Raw genomic sequence first — 23,909 nt, forward strand, 5'->3', positions numbered from 1 at the left:
CAGGCATGACTCATTACCTGTGACCGTGAGCCTATGAGAGCAGACATGCAAGGGCTGGTGACAGTCCCCAGGTGATGATGACACTTCAGCTGAGCTGTGCTGGCACAGCCCTCCAGCACTGCCATTACCTGTGCTGCAGCTCCAGGAGGAGGTGCAGGACTTTGTTCAAGGCTTTGAACACTCCACCTGTACCATGTGTAAACACACACAGGAGGGACATTGAGCCAGAAGGACACAGTCAGTCTCTAGGAAGCACAGTGGCATGCAGAAGGCTCCAGAGAGGAGTGACATGTGACTGGAGAAGCAGACATTCTTCCCTATGGGTATTATGATGTGCCCTTGGATACACAAGGAACTGAACAAGCCATTTAAAGCTATCACTGCAAAAGCAATGATTTCAGCACACCCAACATTTACAGGAGAACATCCAAGCCATTCTAAATAAACTGCCAATGAGCTTGTCCAGTTCTTGCCATTAGGACAGGGAGCCTTTCCCTGAATAATTGTCTATAGCTGAGATTACCTCTGAGAAGTCTTAGGAAGGGATCTGACATTTTTCTTCAAGTGCTTGTAACACAGAAACGAAAGTGAAACCCCTAGAGAAGCAGGCTCTGTTTTAATTTTTGGATGTCTGCAGAGAAAGAAATAATACTGCTGACTCTGCTTCCATTGTGGATAACATGTAAAATGGTTGTTTTGCTCTCTGGGGAAGAGGAAGGAAGTGGTTTTGCACAAAAACATCAGAGGGCCAGTACAAGTACAGAGCAAAATGATGGTTTGGGCATCAAAGAAATTCATTGAGTTTTTCATAAAGAAAAATTCAGTTGCCCACAAAAGGCAACTGAACTTCTTTGCAGGAAAAAAAAGGCTTGGGACAAGTAAAAAGTTGGGACATTATTATGGTGGATCTAGGCAATGGCAAGAGAGAAAATCTTGTTATTTAGAAATACCACTTATGCATCTTTTTATTTTGTAAGGCAAAGACATCTTAATCCAGTGCAACAACCCAGGTCACATCAAGGTGAATTTCCAGTAGGATGCTAGGGCTTACAGAACAAGTCATGAATATTTGATGTGCCCTTTAAATATCTTAGCATCATCTCTTCAAAAGAATTATCCTTGCACAGACCAATGAATCTTGCATAGTTTCAATGCTCTCCCCTGTTTCCTTAACTCTCCATTTAAAAAGCATAAAAATAACTTTGATCTAAGCATCTTTTTCCATTTAATCTCCACAATGGAAAAAGAAACCTAACATTTTACAGTAGTTATTAATCCTGTTTTGACGCAAAGGGATGGATTAGCAAATCACAATCTCTTCAAGATCCTTTATTTTTCCTTACTTTATGATGCAACCTGGTTTTGCTAGCATCAGTTCCCACAAAAGATTTCTTTCCCATGTATTTATGTTTCTATTCACTGAGGCAGAAGATAAATTAAAAATCCCTTAATAACAGGCTCCCTCTCAATACTCTTTGCAGGAAGTAACATTATGAGCCTTTCAAAGCAGGATCCTTGTGCCATCCTGTCTGCAAGACACTGATCCTGTCCTGAAGCTGGAAGGCCAGATGGAAGGAACACAAACTGGTGGAGTGGTACAGCCAATGTGCAGAACAGAATATCCTTGCTGTTATCTATACTGCCCTTCAGGGTGGGGCCAAGCAGCACACCTGGACTCAAGCCCAGCTTCAAGGCTGCTCTGGCACATCAGTATTCATGCAATCTTGGGAACTTCTGTGCACTTGCCACCACAGGATCTGGGTATTTTTCAACACAGCCATGTCTACTCAAGTGGGAAATCTGCTATTACAAACCATCACAAGTGAGGGAGAGTGACCCAACTACTCTAAAGGGGCACCCACAGAGCATTTAAGGGACCAAAGCCCATTAGCTGTGCTGGCATGACATGCTTGCAGTATGATTGAAGTGCTGTGTAGAACAAGTACCTTGTGAGCCTCACCCACCTCACCAAGGTGCACCCAGGCAGCCAAACCCCACACACCCAAAAGTCATGTAGGGTCTAACTGCCAGCAGATAAGAGCACTGGGCTCCTTCATCAGAAGATAGACTGTGAGGTTATCAAGCTTATGATTTACTTTTAATGGTGGCCATAGGAACAAAGAAATCACACCTACTCTGTAAAAGTAAACCTTTACATACAAAAGATTAAAAATAAAACTTATATTGCCTCAGTGAATACGAAAATGCTTCAGGAAAATCCAGGAATTTCAAAGCAGAATGAAACAATTAAATGAAAGCAGAGAAGAAAGGAAGCATATGACTGACACATGGGGCTATGGAATCCAGTAAAATTTGTAGGGTCTAAGAATCTCCCTGAAGAGGATAATGCAACTTTTTAAGAGAGATTCTAACTAAGAATAAAAAGCTCCTGCACAACCTATGGCTTACTTATGCAATCTGCATTTACAGTACCTTTACAGAGTTCTCTCTTTCCATGTTCCAAGAAACCAGCCTTTTAGTCTTGTGTCTGCAGCATGAAGCACACAGGCTTTTCCCCCTCTTTTAAGGCACAGGTAACATAATTTGATCTCAGTTGCTACTGTAAATTCTAACAGATCATTATGCTGCTCACTGAACTGCTATGCTGAAGTGGATAATTGAGCACACTGAAGAAAGACTGGTGACACCCCTGGAGATCCTCCAGTGCAGCAGGATATCTGCTATCAGCAGAACAAGAAACAGGTGTCTCAGTTTCTTATCTTCCAATCAACACACATTTTCAAGCACAAAACACATTACAGACATATCACAAGGTTGAAAAGTTTGTCTTCTATTTCCAGTATGGATATGCCATATCTATGCTAATGAAAAACTCTGTATTTACATCAAGTTTTTGTTAAATATTAATGGAAGTGAGAAGAGCTAGCACACTATAAATGCATCTTTATGGTTTTTTACACGTGAAATATAGATTCCAAGAGAAAAACTCAGATCTTTAATCTAAATATCTTTCTATTTACAGATGTAGTGCAGGCTTTCACCTTCCTTCAGTACCAAGGTCAAGCTCTGAAAATCGAGAATGGAAATGTGGCTGTGGTGAGGAAGAGGAAGCCTGGTTCATTTTAATGGAGTTGACTTACAGGCATAAATCCCAGACCACTGATGATGACACTCCTTTGATTAGTTCTTTGCATTTACTCTAATAAAAAGTATAAAATACATAGAAATTTTCAAAGGGCAGGATCAGACCAAATATCCCTAATAATTTGTATGCTGTTTTGACTATCTGGGCATCTTTGGTGGTTGTTAAATACACCCTATTCTGACCCAGAATTCCAATCCACTACTTGAAGACATGAAATCCCAATGACAGCCTGATAGTAAGGAATCCAGAATACTGCTTTTATTCCAGGGAAAGGAGGAAATGTTCTGCAAAGTAGGTTCTTCCAGATGCTTGACAGGAAAAGTGATAAAAATTTAAGACACTTTTTATTGCTTTACCTCCAGTGGTACAAGGGTTGAATGAGATGTCCTTACTGGTTCTTTCTAGTTTGCTTACAGCAACTTCCCCAAAGAAGGCAAAGTGACAGGTTCCCTAGGCAATCCAAAATGAGACCTGCATATAAACAAGTTTGAGGCTTCTGACTCATGAATGATTAAGATGAAGAGTACTGTGGAAGCAGTGGGGAAAAGCAACTGAGCCATTTTCTTAAAAGGAAGTAATTACATGAAAGATGTTTCTGGCCTTACAGCCAATACAACCCAACTGCTTCCTTACAAAAAAAGCTCCTGCTAGCAGAGAGGAACTGAAAATGTGATCAAACAGAGTACCGAGGGTAACGGCCCTCTCTTGCCTCTCTTGTATGACCCTTCTCAAATTAGTCAAAACTACTGTGGGGAACTTCCTCAGTCAAAAATGTGTGTTACATATTACCCAGCAGAGGTGAAACAAGGTGCCAGGGGGTGGTGTTCATCAAAGGGTACCACTTGTTGCCAGCCTGGATTCCGACACAGTTCGCAGTCGCAAGACAAGTGGAAGTTGCTATTGATTTGTTCTGACTGCTTTGGAAGTGCAAGCGTTTTCTGCTTCTCTCATCTTTCACATCATTAATTATCTTGAAAAGAGAGCATGGTGTACAGACAAGGCTTGTTATGGAGAAAACTGTGTGACTGAACACAAGGTCACAGTGCAGAACGTGACTGCAGTACCACAGGATTAGCACAGGCAGATTATTCTGCCTTTATTAATGCTTCTGAAGGTATAGTCTGTAACAAGAATTTCTGACACACATAGGTTCTCTTTAGTTGTAAAAATAAAGTAGCCTTTCAGGCACTTCATCATTCTTTTTACTGAATACATCCTTTGTAAAAAAACCTGGATCACAAATTTTTTTCACACTCCTGGGCAAGAAAAAGACAGGAGTACTGAATTTCTCACTATCCTAACCAACACTGGCCAACAAGCTCACTTATGCAGGAACGCACAGATCCACTAATTTATGTTCCAGTACTGCAATAGGTTCTCAAAACTGCAACAAGAAGAGCCCTGGCACAACATGAAACAGAGAGGACAGGTTCTAGCAAATTCTAGTTCCAGTATGAGGTATGATGGGTGGTGCACTTTAGCTGTCAGATTTGGTTAGCAGAAACTCTCCAAAGAAAAATTCACCCTTCTGGGGAAAACAAGGTCAGTGATTCAAGACTCAGAATATTCTTATTCAGTCCCAGCCACAGCCTTGAAATGAAGTGATAAAAGAAGAGTGCCTTTCAGCCTCAGTGCCCACATTTCAGAAGGATGGATCTATCTAATGCAGTATCAAATACCCAGGAGAATAAATAAAACACTATGGGATTCTTAACTTCAACTATCATTAGACTGCTTCCCTCCATTTTTTTTTCCCTCTAAACTGGAATGCTCTCAAACTGTGTTTACACATGCTGGTTAAGGATGCCAGGTGTTCCCCAGAGTCTCCCATTCCTTTGTTCTCAGAATACCCCAGCTCCTCTCAGCACAGCTTCCCCGTTTACCTTCTGTCGCTGCTGAATGTTGCTCACTGTGTCTGGCTGAAACTCCAGCTTGTCTGTCCTGCAGAGTTTCCAGTATAAAATAATAACAATCAGGAGCACCACAGCAACTGGGACTGCCACCCCAACAATAATCCAGAGGTTGCTGTTCTGAGTCTCTGAAGTGGGCTCCTTCAGCTTCTCCACAGCTGTAAAGTGAAAAGGAACACAGCAATATTACATGGTTATGTTTCCAACTGAGGACACTTCAAGGTTATGTACTTTTATGTTCTTGTAAATGCTAGTTAAGGAATTTATCAGAAACCAGCTGCACATCACAGGAAATGTCATACCACTGTAAGTGAAGGTGTGTCATGCTCAGGAAGCATGGGGCAGGAGATCAATTGTCCTGGCCCACCTTCTGAAGAGCTGTACTTAAAATACTAATGAAAATGGCTCTTCTGCCACATCATCCTGTAACCCAAAACTAAGCTGACATAGTGAAATGGGTCTAAAAAAAATTATTCTACCACTAGCAAAGGTAAGACAGACTTTCCAACACTGCTGCCTGTTTCCTGCTTTAGGCAGTATTACCAGCTGCCTCTCCTCTTTAACATTCTGTTATCAAAACTAATTTGAACCTCCTACACAAGGTGTATAGTTCTGCCATGCTGATTACTTTTTTTCTTCTCTCTGTTTCATTGTCAGTGTGTGAAATCCTGTAGCCCCAAGCAGAAAACAAAACTGCTGGGAAGTGTAATCAAACAAGTTATTCTCGCAAAAGAAAAACTAAAATAAATGACAAAACTTTTGTTAATTATGGGACTAAAAACCATAGCAATAATACATTTCCAGTCAAATTGATGTACTTTCTAAAAATGATGTTTTCAAGTTAAAAAGAATATTTCTATTTTTTTTCTATATATCATTTTATTTGTAGTCATTCCAATGATGAACCTAGAACTCAAAGGGACGCAGAATTCTTATATTTTATACATCTAACAGGTCATTTCTGGCACTATGTTTTCTGTTATAAAAATAATCTTTTTTTGGTCTAGTTTCTTCCAATAGAAGCACTTAAAGATTTTTTTGACTCTGTGATTCTTAGAAGAACTTTTGAATGACAGGTCAAAGATAACAAGTTTCAACATGCACAGTAAGTTATGAACACTTTATGAAGACTGTTCAACATTTATTATTTTTGTAAAGAGAATTTATTCTTGCAATATTTTTCACTTCTGTCTAACCAGCATTACAGCCCATCAATGGATATTGAGGAGATGTAGATGAGCTACTGACCTATCTGTACACAGCTGTTTTAATGAGGAACAAAATTTAGAAACACATACAGATGGTACAATTATTACTATTTTCTTTCTTTTCTTTCTGCAGAGAATTTTATATCTCAGACACATGCTTGTGCTGTTGGCAAAATACCCTGTGGTACCATGTAATTCATGCCTCCATATTGCACAGAAATGAGGAAAGGTAATTAAACCTACATACCAGTGAAGTATTTTGCAGATCATACTTGTCTCTTCCTCAGATACCTTAAAGTTTCTTTCCTAACCGTAACACAGAATTTTGAGTGGGTATTCTGTCTCACTACTAACTAAAATTATTTATATACCAAGCCTCCTGAATGAAGTAATTATATGAGTTTACATGACCTATCCTATTTATTCAGATGTGTATCTAGTTAAAAAAATCACATTACTTTTACATTATATTCATTAAACATCATATTACTTATATATTGCTGATGGACAAACAAGTAAAAAAAAAGGTCAATCATACTCCACAGAAGAAATCAATGCCCCAACTACCCTTAGTGTACATCTTTCACAGAAAAAATAATTCAGACAAAAAAGCAGTGACTGGTGTTAAACTACACTGCCATTCCAGAGCTACAGGAAACACCCATTTCACACCCTCCCATCTCCCAGCTGTGGGGTTTGTGCAAGCTCCTGGACAAGACAAACTGTAAAGAAACACTGGCCTAGCAGGATGACATGCAAATGGCAGGAAGGTGTTTAATCAGCACTGTGCTTTTCCAGCAAAAGCACAGAGTGAATGCAGTGAGGCTGGACTTGAGGAGCCTGCTGCAACCCTTAGCTCAGAGAGGCAAAACAACACTGCACAGCTCACTGCAAGGCTGCTAAAATTCATTTCCTCAGCAGTGTCAAAGCTCCGGCAGCTCAAGAACAAAACACTGCAACAGTGGGCACCGTGCAGTGCCATACCCTGCACAGATAAAGTCACCCCTCCTGTTTGCCTTTGCTGGCAGTGGTGTGGGAATGGGACAGGGCCTGGCAGAGGTGTGGGGATGGCACATGGCTGGGCAGTGGTAAGGGGATGGCACAGGGCTGTGCAGTGGTGTGGGGATGGCACAGGGCTTGGCAGAGGTGTGTGGATGGCACAGGGCTGGGCAGTGGTAAGGGGATGGCGCAGGGCTGGACAGTGATAAGGGGATGGCACAGGGCTGGGCAGAGGTGTGTGGATGGCACAGGGCCTGGCAGAGGTGTGGGGATGGCACAGGGCCTGGCAGAGGTGTGGGGATGGCACAGGGCTGGGCAGAGGTGTGTGGATGGCACAGGGCTAGGCAGTGGTGGGGATGGCGCAGGGCCTGGCAGAGGTGTGTGGATGGCACATGGCTGGGCAGAGGTGTGTGGATGGCACAGGGCTGGGTAGTGGTAAGGGGATGGCGCAGGGCTGGGCAGTGGCAAGGGGATGGCACAGGGCCTGGCAGAGGTGTGGGGATGGCACAGGGCTGGGCAGAGGTGTGGGGATGGCACAGGGCTAGGCAGTGGTGGGGATGGCGCAGGGCCTGGCAGAGGTGTGTGGATGGCACATGGCTGGGCAGTGGTGTGGGGATGGCACAGGGCCTGGCAGAGGTGTGTGGATGGCACAGGGCCTGGCAGAGGTGTGTGGATGGCACAGGGCTTGGCAGTGGTGTGGGGATGGCACAGGGCTGGGCAGTGGTAAGGGGATGGCACAGGGCTTGGCAGTGGTAAGGGGATGGCACAGGGCCTGGCAGAGGTGTGTGGATGGCACAGGGCTTACGCTGTGCAACGCTGCCTTCAATGCGGTACCCAAGGATGATTGCAGCCCGCTGGATGTCCACTCTGTTCATCAGGTCTGAGCACTTCAGAGCACTCAGTCTCTCCCCATCTTGGTCCTCCACGAAATAGATCAGCTCCACGGGGTTATCAACACCAACTAAGCGTGACACGTTCACAATCTGAAAAGAAATTGCAAAGCTTTTACATTTTAAGTTGTATTTATTTGGAGCTCCCACACATTTTGTCTTAAGAGTTCATACTGTCTTCTCTCCTGTTGTAACTGACACGAAAATTTTAAGGGAAGTGATCCCTTAAAAAACACATTTTTATGGCTAACCTTTCCTTCCCCCCCACTGTACCACAAAAATGTACACATCTGGTAAGTAAGAGAACATCTTTCACTCTAAAGATGCCCACACTGTGCCACCCTAGAAGCCTCTACTGCCTTTAGCAATGGCTGATTAGAAGAAGTGTGACTGCACTTTTCCCTTCTCTAAATACCCACTCTAACTTTGATTTGTTATTCATAACACATACACACCTCTTAGCTCCAGTTTTTCTAAATGTTAAACAGCTACACAGGGTGAATATTCTGTCAGCATCAAATAAAACTGTTTGCTCTGTTTCAACCTAAGCACTTACACAACCACCTTTATCCTCCACACAGCTCCCCTTGGCATCCCCCTTTCTTCAGGAAGGAATGCACTGGATGCTGTGGGAAGGAATTCTTCCTACCTACATCTAAAGACATTAATAATCAAAAGAATGCAAGCTATGAGGAAGCCCTGTAGATACTCTCTAACATCTACATTGCATATGAAAACCACATAACTTTAAATTCCTGTAAAATTACATCTTTTTATATAACAACTCTCCTCTGTTTAACCATTTACCATGCAATGGTGAGCTCAAACTAGAATTAGGACAATAAACAGTAGGAGGCATTCTGTAGTGATTTTTTCTTTTCTTAAAAGACTTTGAAGGGCTCTGGAAGGAATTGACATAAATAGAGTGACATATTTTGCTTCCTTCAGAATTATCCTTCTGCTATAAGGTACACATTTAATAAATTATCTCAGAAACTGCCCATAGGCCTAAAGTAAAGCAAACACACAAATGTTTGCATGTGAGGCTTACAAAAGCAAACCTTTATATTGTTTTCTTTCCTAGCTTCCAACTAAACAAATAATGTTGAAGGAGAGAATTACAATTTCTAGCTCAACAGGAATGATGTTCTGGTTTTGGGGAACAGCAACTCAACATGTCCTAAAAAAACAATTCCCAGCAATGGTAACAGCAAGATGTATATATATATATATATATATATATATATATATACATATAAAAATATGTATATATTAAAAAAAAAGAGGGGAGAAAAATGAATCCAGAGAAAGCACAATTGTCATAAAAATCTTCTAGGACAAATTAAGTGACAGCAAAAAGTAATGTTCAGTGTCAGCCATATTTGATGCAAGAAACAGAATACCTACAAATAGAGCAGAAAAATGTGCAGATCTCTGAAACACAGAAAGAGCTGTTAACAGGACCCAATAAATGATGCTGCTGCTCACCTGAACGCCATTCCCTCTTCTACCAGCTAAGGGAAAACAAATCCCTGACTGAAGGTAACAAAACAGCATCAATAAATGAGGTTTCAACACACATATTTGGCAGCTGTAAAGCTAAATCTGGCTTCATTGGCCTCAAATATACAATTGGTTAACAAATGCCCACAGCTTTGTGTTATATTACATCTGCTCCAGGTGGGTTGCCACAGCCTGGTCTCAGTGCACAGACTGGTATGCGCTCCCAGCACAGATGAAACCTTTCCAAACAGCACCTAACCCACATGGAGGGTGAGGGAGCTGAAAGGCCATGTGGGACTGAAAAGCAATGGGTTCTTAGTTTTAAATTTATAAAGCCCCTCTGTGCATAGCCAGAGAATCAGAGAAAATTAGAAAATTCTTAAACTGAGCTGTCTTATATTTTACAGCCTATGAAGAATCCAAGGAGTATAATTATGTGTGTTACACACATCAGGTCATGGTTCCAAGCTGCCTGTGTGGAACTTCTCCACAGCTGCCTTTAGAAAAGGCAGAGGGTAAGAAGGACAAGATTTCAGTGCAAGTTGTCACAGTGGAAACTGGACAAATTTTAACACAGAATTCAAAACAACAACATTTGGCTCCCTATGCTGAGGAACAGGGATGAGTGAGAACAGTGAGAGTGGAGACAGGAAGAAGTAGCTGGAGGTATTTCAGCACAGTATAGAGAACAGGGGAACAAGCCCAAAAAAGTTCAGTTGAGGTGAAGGCTAGTGCTGATGAACTAAACTCACCATTTTAAGCTAAATTTTATCTGAAATAATTTCTTCTGAATACACAATATTTTATGACTGCTCATAACATACAGAGAGAGAAGCTTCACAGAGAGAAGCTGCAGACAAAATTTCAAAACCCTGGGGACATGGTTATGGATTTCTCTTCTGGGAAAGCTGGTGACTAGCAGGGTAGTCTGGAAGCAGATAAAAGACAATAAGACTTGTACATAAACCCAGTACCTGTGACAACAGCAGTAGCTCAGTTTTCACCTAAATTTTACTTCTTGATTTTTGTAACTAGCCTCTGAGTTTGCTGAAAAACAGGAAATGGCATACTGGGTGTGAACTCTTTTAAATCTGGTCATGGAATTGAGGCTGACAGTCACTGTGCCTATTTGTTACAGAGTTCCTGTATTCTAAGTTTTGTGACACATGGTTCCAAATGATACTCTTTGTGCAGCTTCAGACTGCTTTGTCTGTGTCCTTGAGAACGATAAGAATGCAAGCAGAGACAAATACTATTTGCCAGGCATCCAGCAAAGCAGCTCACATGTAAGGAAGCATTTAAGCATTTTACATTTATACTTTGGCAGTGAGAGATGGCATAGGGAGGGAAGAGATAGAAGAATTTTAAATGCAGGAGGCAGAAAGTCAGGGAGGAATAAAAAAGTAAAAAAGACTAATTCATCTCCTGTGTACATAAATGATAGCATCTTTGTTGATACTAGATGTGCATTTAACCTCCACAGAGGAAAGGCTTAACTGTGTTCAGGTGTCAGTAAATTTAATTTAAAAAGTGTTTTCAAGTGAATATCATAGGTCAGTGAACAGAGTTGCCTTGGTAACAAAATCTAGTTGGTAATTTCAGGCACGGAAATACAAGTGGTGGGGAAGCTTCCAAGGCATTCTCAGAGTCCTGGCCAGCCAGTGGGATGTCCTGGTCAGCAACCCCCACAGGAGCAAGGAAGCCCTGGGGAGCTGTTCCAGGGTCTGGAAGGCAAGAGCCCTACTGAGGAACAAGCAGATATGCACACACAATCTCCAGTGCTCGTGCAGGAGGATGATTTCCCTTTCTTGCCTTTCTTCATCATACTGGGAAAAAAATAATCAGAAAAGATCCTCTTTCTGTCTTACAAGGAGTAGGATTTTAGTGTCTGGGCAATTAACTCAAGCTGTACTGTGGTCAGCACACAGAGGTACAAGCAGGCTGTGAGCAACATGACAAGAGGGGTCAGTTGCTGCCTGGGATGGCTGCTGGAGGAGCACAAAGACTCAGAGGAAAAGGAGAAGCAGCAGCAGTGCCCAAAGGCTTTATTTATATACCTAAAAACTCACAGCAAGACAGGCTTTCCTCAGCCAGGAGAGACACACAAGCTGTCAGCAGAAAAACACGAGAATGAATTTCTGCCTTAATGAAAAGCTCAATTCAGTCACTGCATTCTCTCATAAGCTATTTCTCACACACACTGCAACTAAAATGCTGCCTAGCATGTTCTTTAAATCAGAACATTCCTCTTTGTTTAATTTACTAGGATCAGCTTTTCACTTTTTTATTAGGTTCAAAGGACCAAGCATGTTGAAATTAAGGAAAATTAATTTTTTTTATTAGCTGCTGGTGTATTTTTAAACTACAATTAAGCCCTCTAATTCCTAAAAAAAATGTAATGAGAATTATTACAGTAAATACAGTATAATAAAATATGTATTTTAGATACTAAAATATAAATCCAGCACAGGTCTCTGCAGATGCAATGCAAGCCACAGTAAGCATGTGCCTTCAAATCTGCAGCAACAGAAGATGCACATTGAAAATATGTCTGTGAAATGTTAATACAATGTCACACAAAAATCTGTGGAACTATCAGAAGTACAACAACCAGGTGTGAGGCTTCAGAGAGGTTTTTGTACATAATGGTTACAGGCTTTTTTTTTCTTTTTATCATGGAGTGCCACCTGTTAACAGCACAGACAGCCAAACAGGAGGGGAAAGTCTACTATTTGGGTACCCTCCAAAGCTCTTCTTCAGTGCCCATGTTTAAAGCATAATTTTTAACATTCTTAAGTACTAACACATGCCTTTAGAAATGAAATCTAAACCTCAAAAGGTATCACTTCTATTTCCTGAGCACGTGAAAGGAAACTTACATGCCTGCAGTAACATTCACAAATAATTGCTTCACCTCTTGACCTGCAGTCCTGATTTTCCACAGAGCTTAGAAATGTCACATTTCAATACACTATAAATATATTTCACCTCAGGAAAAACTCTGGTCTAGAGGGTCACAAGGCAAGTGAAATGTGAGCCTAGTCTTTAATGGATATATATACATGTTCTGTTAAAACTGAGCAACACTTTTGGTGCTGGCAGCTTTTCTTCTTATTTTCACTTCATTGTGCTCTACCATAGCAGTCAGTGATTTGTGTGCAAGAAATATATCCAGGAAAATCTGAATGTAAAGCACAAGAAACATTATTAGCTCTCCCAGAAGATACAAACACAGCTTATAAACTTGGCTAAGAGGAACAGAATCAACAGCAGTAAAAGGTTTATGGCAGATGCCTACAGATAAGATCCTAAGCCAACAGGGGAACATCCTTGAAAGGAACTATCCTTCAGTCTGGAGCCCACTACCAGGAGCATCACTGCAGCTGCACACCACAGCCTCTCAGGCTGTCTCACCTGCCACACACCTGAACATCCTGCCAAGGCAGCTACCAAGGAGCTGGAGCACCTGCAGGTACCTGCTGCTGTGAGCCAGGAAAGCAGGACCCAGCACACACACTTTGCTACAAGGTTTCTCTTCAGCCTCCCTCCTTCCACATCTCCTTTGTTACAGCTCTAACCCTACCTGAAAGGGTGGGCTGGAAGCTCCTGGAGAAGCCCTGTGATGGTGAGATGTGCTGACTAATGAACAGAACCTTCCTCTGCCCAAAGCCAGCAGTTGGCAGGCTCTTTGCACTAATTAAGTGGCATAAATGAGCAGCACTGCTGTCTGGAACACGAGTTGCAGACCTCATGTCCCAGTAATACAAAGTCAAAAGAAAAATGCTGTATTTTCACTTTCCAAAATACCACTCCTTATCCAAAAAGGATGTGCCCATAATTTTGTGCATGAAAATATAAACTACCTGAGCTTTATCGTGCAAAGTCATAAAACCGTAATCTAAACATACACATTTTATAGGCTGTGGTATCTTCACTAGCAACATAAGGAATATTTGTTTAATTTATATGCAAAAGGAGGACAAAGGCATAATGAACAAAGTGCAATAAGAGGTGTTGGAAATAGGATATCTGAAGCAGACACCTATTTGCAGCAATTCGAAGCTGTACAGAAGAAAAATAAAATAAAATCTCTATTACTGAAACAGATGTTTCTGAGACAGGAAAACAGAAGTGAGAATATCCCAACATCTGGAAATTTAAGTGGTAGCAAAAACCATAGGATTAAACTAAATAAAGACAATAGGTCTGAAATGCAAAAAGGGCATCTGGGAAATAAACCAACTGTCAATGAATTAGCTGCAAAAGGTAATTTTTAAGAAGATGAGCCATTAAAAAAGTACTTTGGCTTTCAGATTGTTGAACTGATTAAAAAGAACACATCAGAATTTAAAACTTTAAATTAAATAGCCAAGTCTTAGACTTTATGTGAATAAATCCACCTGTGACTCCAAAACTCTACAGCTGCACTAGAATCCAGATTACAGAAGTTGCTATGTGTGCAAAATTTGGTATGAATAATCATTTTTACCTGAAATCCAACCCTGTGACCAGGAGTACTGCGACAATAAGAAGTTAAGGGGTAGAATGTACTACTCTCTACTGCTGCACCAAGTCACACACAATTCTTTGTATTTCTACACCACTGCCAAAACATCACAGAGCTGTGAAGTATCTGCCCCAGGAGGAAAATGTTCTTCAGATGATCATCCTGTCTCCTTTTGCTAGGTGCTTCATGTAACCCAAACGAGACAGAACATTTTTAAAATAAGATGTTGGTAAAACAATTTTCACTGCTGTTTCTAAGAAGCCATCAGAAATTTTTAGTAGGCACTTAATCAGTTATTTGCATTTGTTATGTTTAGCTTAAAAGACATATTTGGTGTCTGAAAGAAGACCCATATATTAGGTGCAAAACACAAGTATCAGCAACTAGCTAAAGGTGACACAAGCTTTTGAGTTATATTTCTCAACTCAAAACTTTTACACTCATATTAACTAAGTCAGTAATTTATTATCCTTTCTTTTTCATCCTCTTAATACCTGCACAATGTTGCTGCCTGCAAAACTGGCCCGTCTCCAGATCCTGCCTCTGAGCAAAGCCTCGTTGAAGAGGTGAGCGAGTTTTCGCTCCATCTCAGCCCGGAACACTTCCTCCTGAATTCGCTGGTCAACCACGCCCAGGAGAACTGCATGGCACAGAAAGCAGCCCAAGAAAACAAATTCATTAGTAAAACTTCTCAGTTTCTTCTCCACAACTTCAATTACAAGCTTTGAGTTGCCCTGGGACAGCTCAGGGATAACTCGAGAGCAACTGTACTTAAATGGCAATTCTGATCTGTTCAGGTGGAGGTTATTTGCTGGAAAAGTGACACATTTGGTTAATTTGGGGGGAAAAAAATTCAGGCAGAGGATTTTTTTTGAACTTTAACCAGGCTAGACAGACCCAGGATAATAACGAAACTATTTCAATTCTAAAAATGCATAAAATCATGAGCATTCAATGAATTTTTAAAAACTGCTGAAAGAAAAGACTTAGTGCAAATCGTCTGCTTCAACTAATTGCAGTCAAAAGTGTCGTGTTCAGAAATGATACTGAGTTGGAGATGGGGAGGGCAAGGGTTCAGAGTCTTTGAGAAAAAGTAGAACAGCAGCACATGAATGAAACTGTGTATTCAAGTGCAACTTCCCCATAAAAGATTAACAAATATGCCAATCACAGCATAAAAAAAATGGTTTGCAGCCCTGCTCACTTGGCAACCAGGTACCCTGGGTCACTGGGGCAGCTAATGCTGAGGGGAATCCCTGAAGGAAGATGAAAAAAAGGGGGGACTTTGACTAGCAAGATGGCATCCAGTTAGAGAAATGTGGAGTGAATGGAGCAGTAGTCATTCAAATGATCCAACTGAACAATCCTCCAGGACAGCAAACCAACTCACTGCTGACTGCATCAAATAAATTTAGTTTTAATTCTGCTCCACTAAAAATACAAGTATTTTTTAAAACCGTTTTACTGTGTTTCCACATTTATTTTTTTAAGTGTAGAGCTTAATAAAATGCCACCAGTTAGATAAAATCAATTAAATATAATTTTAATTTTTAAATTTTTTTAAACCAAATCTATTAAAGCAAATTTTTCAATTTGAAGCTTTCACTGCAGATGTCAGAAAAAGGAAACATTTTCATTTCTAACTGAGATCAACAGTATCTATCTTCTAAATTCAATCACAGACTAAGCATCTCAGAATTAAATAGCAAAACAGACAGTGACCTAAGGCTATTATATACACCAAGCAGAAAACTGTTCTTGCCTGTGCATTGGATTTCAGTATCAATAAATTATGTTTAATAGCATGAATTGTATTCTACAACAGAGGGAGAACACTGTATATCCCAGCTGTTTATGACTACTGGGATACATGCACATATATCTGGGTAATTTGATATTAAAAATCTTTACATGCATAGATTCTATCATTTTCCCATGTCATTATTCATTACCCTTATAATTCAAAACACTGACTGAAAGCAATGGCCCAGCCAAAGTCTACCAGCTCTTCCCAGAATCCTGCAAGAACTCAGACTACAAAAAATTCCTCTGCAGAAAAAAGTTGCTGCAATTTGCTTTCAAAATCTTACAGGGAGAAGTTTATCAAACCCAAGGGAATGTGATTTCAGACCTGGAAGAACCCTTTCTTTACTGCAGGAGCTAAGGGAATTTTCAGCAGCAATGGACAAACCTAAGGCTGAGCAAGAGAGGAAGCAGGTGGAGCCAAAAAAGCCAACACAAATCTCTAAGGAAGGATGCCACTGGTTATGAGACACACATAGGAGCTTCTCCACCTCAGTGAGCATTATCTGAAATTCCAAATCAATCTTCTCTGAAACAAACTACGTGGGCAGCAGAAACTGAGGTGCAATTTGGTTTCCTACTTAAAGAGTAAAGTGGTGATTGGTGGGAAGAGACAGGGAAACCTGGAAAATAGAGCAAGTCTATACAAGAGGTGAACTAGAGGTGATAAAAGCTGCAGGAAGACAAGAGTGTATCCTGTGGGGCACCAGCATCCTAAGAACAAGTTTGGTAAGCAAAGCCTCCTCACCAGTCAGGCTTAAAAGCAGCAGGTAAGACCTACAGCAGGGAGGCAACCTCAACAGCCTTTGAGCACCTAAATGTGACAGCTCAAGCACATCTGTAAATTACAGAATAAATTACAGAAGACTTTGGTGGGAGGGATCTTCTGTGAACAAATCAGAAGAGATCAATGAAATGTGATGCAACTTTTTTATGTACTCAGAATTCATCTATTTTCACTCTGTTTTATTCTGGGCATGTTTTGGTAGAAAGTGTCACACAAATAAAATTTTAATTTTCACTTAAAATAGGTACCTAAAAATCAATGAGGCATATTGACAACATGCAGAGCAAATACTTTATGCCTGACAGTCTGAGCTGTTTCACTAAGAGTGAACCACTTTATAGACAAAAAGTGCTTTGTGTGCATATCAAGGAATTCAGTAGTTAATTCTAGACCAGGGATTTGTATTTCCCAGATATTCCAGGTCACTGGGCCTTTGGTTTTAGAATTTATTCAGCTCAGACATGTTATGACCTCATGAAAATGCAGCACCCCTAAGCTACTGATATTTATGCAGGCTAGCTATCCCACTACCAAAACTAATTGCACTTTTACTTACTCAAAGAGACCATACATACCTGTTCTCACCCAGGAAGATTTCATCAACTGGGACACATTAAGCTTAGGGTAATGAAAGGCTGAAGAAAAAACAGAATGGAGGAAAAACATCCATAAGAGCAGTTTTTGAAACAACACATACAAAACCAGAAGCCACTACATAATTTATACTGTCAGCAAGCATCTTATTTACACAGATGCATTTCTGCTCCTGAGGCAATGCAGACACAATGGCAAGGGAAGTGCTCCCAATGTACACTGCTGAGTTTGTCTCTAACAAAAAGAAGCTAAGTGAAACAGTCAGATTTATTACGTGAAAGACTCCAAGCTGCTGCACCGAGGTCTCTGCTCCCAGAAATTTAAAAGCTCACTGTCTGAGCTGTGACTCTTAACTGAGCTAGCTGCAGGATCAGACTCCTGCTCAAAGGGCAGTGAGGCAACTCCTGAGTGTCTCAGAGTGAAAATAAGACCTTCTCTGAGGCAGAAACTACAAGGAAATAAATGTTAAACAAAGAACTAAACACGTATGATTTGTGTCCCAGACTCGTGCAGGGGGAAGCATTTAAAAAAACCAACACCTTGATAATTATTTTTTTTAAAAAACCCACAAATAACCCCATGCAGAAACACTGCTGTAGACAAACCTCACAGCTTTTCTGCTCGGCTTGGTGGCTCCAAGCTTTCCTAATTTCTCAATTTTTCAAAAAAAAGCTCTGCTCCAGAGGGAAATCCTTGCCCCAGTAAGGAAAACAGTCTATTTCTACTGACTTCAGTATAGATAAGATTTTTCCCAAGGTTTCCACTGGAGAGCAGTAAAGACATGTTGGGAAAGAAGTGAAGATGGGGGCTGGGCCAACAGTTTCCTCAAGGGAAGTCTTAAGCTTCACTATGGCAATAAGGAAAAGGAATGGTCTTAACTTTCTCAAAATATTTAATCCAGATGCAGTTTGCTAAGCATTATACAAAGGTTAATTTTTAAACCATTTCATGAACAGAAAGAGCGCAGCACATAACAATTAAATGACCTGGCCCATGCTGGATCAACTTAGAATAAAGATGTCTACAGTTGTGGACGAGTTTGCCACTACTCCACGTTTCAGGGAAGTAGAAAAATGAAGTTTTATTTAATTTAATGATGCAAGAATTTGTAGACAAGCTGTTCTCTGTCAGTGTACCAAAAATCTGATTCTTTTGCCTATTAAAAAGCTTAGGAATTTTTTGGTTAAGGTAAAAGCAAAAGAATCATTAGTTACATTTCACCTTTTATTTTCACGGATTTATAACTAACTCCTATTGGAAGAAAAAAATAAAAGAAAATGTGGTTATTCCACCTTTATTTCAGTAATAGCACCACTAGCTTCAAGATGACCACCTGGCTGGTATTCTGTGTTTTACTATTCAGAAGGGTGTTAGAACATGGTCCTTTTTTTCTGAACAGGAAACACTGGCCCTCTATGCAAGTGATCACAATGCAATAAATTTCCAAAACTCTCAGACAAGCAAAAAGCACCTCAGAGTCCACTTAAACACACCCATTTATTTTTAGCATCCTGCCACTCAATTCCTCTGATTGTAGCTTTTAGATTGAAATTCTATTTACTCTAATCAGGCAATTGTTTACTTCAATTTAGAAATGGAAGCTGAACAAAAAAAAGCATAAACTAAACTGAAAACTGATTCTGTTGTTTTCCAATGCATGGAAAGAGCACGATAAGAAAATCAAAAACCTTCCAGTGACCATAATGCTTTGAACTCCTAGAAATTGTCAGTTTTTTCTTCTTTAACCCAAAATCATGTTTCGCTTCAATACTTACTGCGCTCTTCACACTTTTTCTAATTAGTACTTGAAAATGATTTAATTAATGCAAATTGCTGGGTGACTATTCATTTAAACTTTCCACGGAATTAATGCAATTTAAAAATAAACCAACTTGAGCAGAAAATCTTGACATTGAAAAGGAAGATGTGCTGTGATCTTTGCCAACTAAGACTAGGTTCTAAAACCTGACAAAGAATGCTGAAAATTGCCAGAAGTCAGCAAATCCAGGTTCCAGTTCTTATGCCACAGGTCACTCCAGCGTCTCACTGACACACAGACCTTGGGCTCATCTGGAGTCTCAGCACTGCAGTAAGATCAAATTTGCAAGATTTCTGATGTCCTCTGGAACTAACAATTATAAACAACACTGATTGTTATTCTGAGGGGGAAGCTGGATAGACACAGTGCAATTATTAGCTAGATTGCAGCTGGTCTGCTAATGACTCTGGGTGCATTAATGAAGTAGATGCTGGCATCATTAGAAGATGCTAACAGGCATCCCTGGAGCACCATAGCGTGCAACAGCATCGATTTGGTGCTGAATGAAAAGGGAGAGGGTCACCTGCTCACCCAGAGACCTACTGGCAGCAGTCTAAAGCACACCACTCAGGCAGTGTGGCCACTGCCAGATGTTCTAAGGATCTCTGACTCTCTCCTACAGATGTGTGGGACCATGCAGGACAGAGCTGGTGTCATGCTGATCGTTCTTATTTCTGATCAATGGAGAACAGAGGGAATGCAGTATTTGAAATGAGAAGGCATTAACTGAAAACTAAGATTCCATGCAGATACTGGGGTGTGGGCTACAGCAACACACTGTGTATGTTTAAAATCTGATCTAAAATCCCAGAAAAAATTGCCAAATATTTCTGCAGTCCTTGGACCATATCATACAATTTAATATTTATCTTGTTGACCTTGCAACATCTCCAAGACAGCCAAAATAAATTATATGCATCAAAGTGCTACTTAGAACTGAAAAAATAGCAAGTCCCAAGGCAACTCTCTCTACTTAAAGTCCTAAGAAAAAGAAAGAGCTTTATTCAGGGTAAGTTCATGAAGCAAATATTGCCCTCTACTCCACATCTAGCCTTTACCTGTCCTCCAAGAAATCTGCTAGCCATAAAGAGATACCAAATATATAGTTTCCTGATATTTTTAATGAACTAGCAGCCAAACCCTGTGATTAGACTTGGTTTTCTTTCTGCTGACTTGTAGGTCATGACCATCTAACCAATTTACAATCTGAAACATGAGCTGTAAGGTGGGCAATGAAAAATAAGCATAAGAAAGGTGTAAACTGGACATTTGAATAGAGACACGTTGCTCAAGTCACCTAGAAGTCTTGTGAGGAAAGAAGAGAGTCTGGAAGTTTCCAGGTTTTGCCATTTTCACAGCCCTATTTCTGTAAAGAACAGTCTACATTTGCCAAACAACTTTCATTCCTGATCCTGACTCTATGTGAGTGGGGAAAAAACTGACAAAAAATTCCTGGTGTTAATGATGTACTGCACAGGCACAAATCACAGAGTTAAAACTACAATCAGGACATAGTATTTATGTGAATAAAAACCATGAGAGGACAGTGTGTGAAAGGCAATGCAAAGTGAACAAGTGGCAAGGAGCAAATACACTCTTTGGAACAAGGCTCATATTTGGGATATTGATGTCATGGTCTCACTAAACAATGTAAAGATGCACAAGTAGCTTTTCTTGGGTATGATCAACTTCAACCCCCAAAGTTGGGGGTTGAGCCCTGGCACTCATCTCACCCAAAATAACTTCTTCAGATGCAGCTACAAAACTTACAAGATCATGCACAGAGTCCTTAAGGGAAAAAGAAAAGTCACCACCAAGAGTATGAATTGTTAGCACGCCTGATAAACTAAGGCACAGATGGCACAGAACATATGACATGGAACATTTCATATTTACATATGAACACCAATACACATAGATGGTTTAAATGTAAATATCCAACATTCCTAGAAAAAAAAAATCACACTGAAAGCAGATCTTTGCATATTAATCAGCACAGACCAAAGCAGCTGTATCAATCTAAGGTGTTGTAACACCTTCCCTGCTACAGTTGCTCTGTAGAGTTCAGAGCCTAGAAAACAAAAACATTTAGGCATCTCCCTGCTAAAGTAGCTTTGAGGATCTGGCTGTTGGTCATCCTCAACACTCTGTTGAATAAGATGTTTCAGGAAGGATCTGCCCAATGCTGCTGAGCCTTGGGACAGGATTTTTGGCTCTGAATCTGAAGATCTAAAACCCCGAGGCTCAAAATCCAGCCACAGCAGCAGTGTAAAAAACTGTAGGAACAGCTAAAAATAACTGGCTGTGGCTGTCTCACTGATAAAAGAGTCTGAACCACATTCATCATTTCTGTGCTTGCTGACAGAAGGACCCACAGCTCTAGCAATCTGACAAACTATGTTCCTGCTTTGCCAACTTACCAAATAGCACCAGAGCTGGTATTCCAGAACAGTGCCTGTTAAAGCACTACTGAGACCAAACTAGACCAGTTCAAACCCAAATGGGCTGTCCTTCAATGGGCTCAATCTACAGTAAATGTGAGCTCCTCTAACAGCAAGCTGACAAGATGTTCCTTAATTGAGGACACCTTATCCACCAGATCCTCATGTTTTCTACATTGCAATCTTTGGGAAGATCTCATAGTTCCTAAAAAACCTGAGCTCTCCTCTCATGCTACTTTACTTTGTAATTGACATGTGAGTGACCACAGGGCTCCACTGGCACTGGCATCATCCCCAGTGCCAGGCACTGTACACATGCAGGTAACAAACACAGGGACAGCTCCTGACACGGGCATTAAAGTAATTTCAAATTTCCTATGTACCATCAGGAAAGGAAAATAGAATCATAGAATTGTTTGGTTGGGAAGGGACCTTAGAAGTCATCTAGTTTCAAGCCCAAGGAGAACCATGTATATTCATCTTTAATGGGAATGTCTTCCCCCTATGACCAGCCTCTCTTCCAAGCTACAAACTTGGTAGAAATTCTGCTATCAGTTAATTGCACTGTAGCTCCATTGCACAACCTAGAAGATGGATTCTCATCAAGGGGCAACCTCTAAATGCACTACAAATATAATTTCAGAATATTTGAACAAGACTAAAAGCTGTAAGAGCTGATGTAGAACCTCTTACATCACAGGAAAAAAAGTATCCCTCAACACCAAAAATATTACCAGAGACTAAAAGCTACCTAAATTCAAGCTCAAGAGCATAAAAGAGAGGACACAGCGTAAAGAGAGGTGTCTTTCAAGCAATCAAGGTGAGAGCAACATTTTATTTGCCTTCAGTGAGCAATAAAGACCATAGCCCACAGTGTGAGATGTTCTGTGGCATCCAAGATAAAAGGAAATGCTAGTCATCTATGGACAGGGATTCTCAAGACTTGGTCCTGGCTCCACTAAATAGACCTACCACTGCACAGAGCTCACACTCTATGTGAGACCAAACAAGAACAGAAATGCTTAACAGCAATGTGTCAACAGCCTCATACATCTTTTAATTGATTATGGGAGTACAGGGATCAAAAATGCTGAAAACATTAAATAAAAAGCTTCAAAAAATTAGTATGCTTAGAGTACATTTCCAGGAAACGGGGAAGCATCCTGTGCAATCATCTTACCTAGATCGAAAGCTGCTAAGGAGAGCAACTTTTCTGTTGACAGTATTTTCTTTACAGTATTTTCACTGACATGCACAGCTGCATAATGAACACCAGCTACAATTAGACCTGATTTTCCACTAAATGTTTAACTATATTGTAAAACTCACTGTGTCAGATGTTATGCATCTCTACAGCTCACAGAAATAACTCCGAGAATTAAAAAGCATGGTGAGATAGGAGAAATGGGAAATTAATGGACTGAGTCAGTGACACCCACCAGCAGGAAAAGGCAAGTACTATTCTCCCATGATCTTGCTTATGTTCCTGAGTCATCTGAAAAATCTAACCAAACATAAGTTGTCAAGGCCAAGTGTTAAGCAAGCTCTGTTATGCAGGCAGTTACCACTCATCTACTTTTAGGATGATGGTGGTTTGAAAAAAAAAGACCTGCCATGCAAACGTACATAAAAAGTGAGAAAGGTAATACCTTAAAACATAACAGACTGCATAGAAAAATTAATTCAGACTATATGGGCAAATATCAACTTATGTAGCCAGTGTTCCAGGAGTTTCTAGAAGTCAGAGACACAGTTAAGAGCAGCACAACGCTGAAAGCACAGAACCCTCCTGAGAATTAGCAAAGGCCTCTCTAGACATAAGCACAAAGACACACCTTGGACTGCACTTCAGAGCAATACTGACCTATGTGATATTCTTATTTATAAATCTGGACTAAGACCAATGATCTGACAAAGCCAGGTTAAGCACAACTGACCCAGCACAAAAGGAAAGTATGATGACAAAACCAGCAAGATGCTGTAACACCAAAATGTGAGCAGAAAGAGGCACAGATTTGCCCTGCAGAACTCAATATTCAAGTTGGGTACTTGAAGCTGCATTATCACTTATGCAAGAAATAATTTTAAAATTGTACAGAGGGAAAATACTGGACAGAAGTATTTTGAGGTATTAGATAACAGCAAATACTCACGTTCAGCAATCTGCTGCACAGGGAAGCCCAGATAGAAGCTGAATTCCACCACGGACAGGTTTCTGAGTTGCTCGCTGACTTCGGACCCATTTAGAAAACCGTACCTGTCTCGGATGGCAAAAACAATGCTCACAGGGCCCTGTCGGAACGCCACCCCAGGCCTGCTCAGAGTTATATTCAGTATCTGAA

General features: G+C 40.6%; 1 protein-coding gene across 2 annotated transcripts in view; it reads right to left on the bottom strand.

Annotated features, from left to right (window-relative positions):
• KIAA1549 (KIAA1549 ortholog) overlaps window positions 1–23,909 on the bottom strand; it is a 141,768-nt gene that overhangs the window by 36,216 nt on the left and 81,643 nt on the right. For both annotated transcript variants that reach the window (XM_050987308.1, XM_050987309.1), the window contains 5 exons: window positions 23,721–23,904; window positions 17,289–17,348; window positions 14,618–14,763; window positions 8,029–8,206; window positions 4,990–5,174 (listed from right to left, as the gene is read on the bottom strand). In XM_050987308.1, coding sequence (XP_050843265.1) covers window positions 4,990–5,174; window positions 8,029–8,206; window positions 14,618–14,763; window positions 17,289–17,348; window positions 23,721–23,904 — 753 coding nt within the window. The remainder of the gene's footprint in view (window positions 1–4,989; window positions 5,175–8,028; window positions 8,207–14,617; window positions 14,764–17,288; window positions 17,349–23,720; window positions 23,905–23,909) is intronic.

This window comes from Serinus canaria, chromosome 1A (genome assembly GCF_022539315.1).
Source record: "Serinus canaria isolate serCan28SL12 chromosome 1A, serCan2020, whole genome shotgun sequence".
In the NCBI taxonomy this organism is placed as follows: Eukaryota; Metazoa; Chordata; class Aves; order Passeriformes; family Fringillidae; genus Serinus; species Serinus canaria.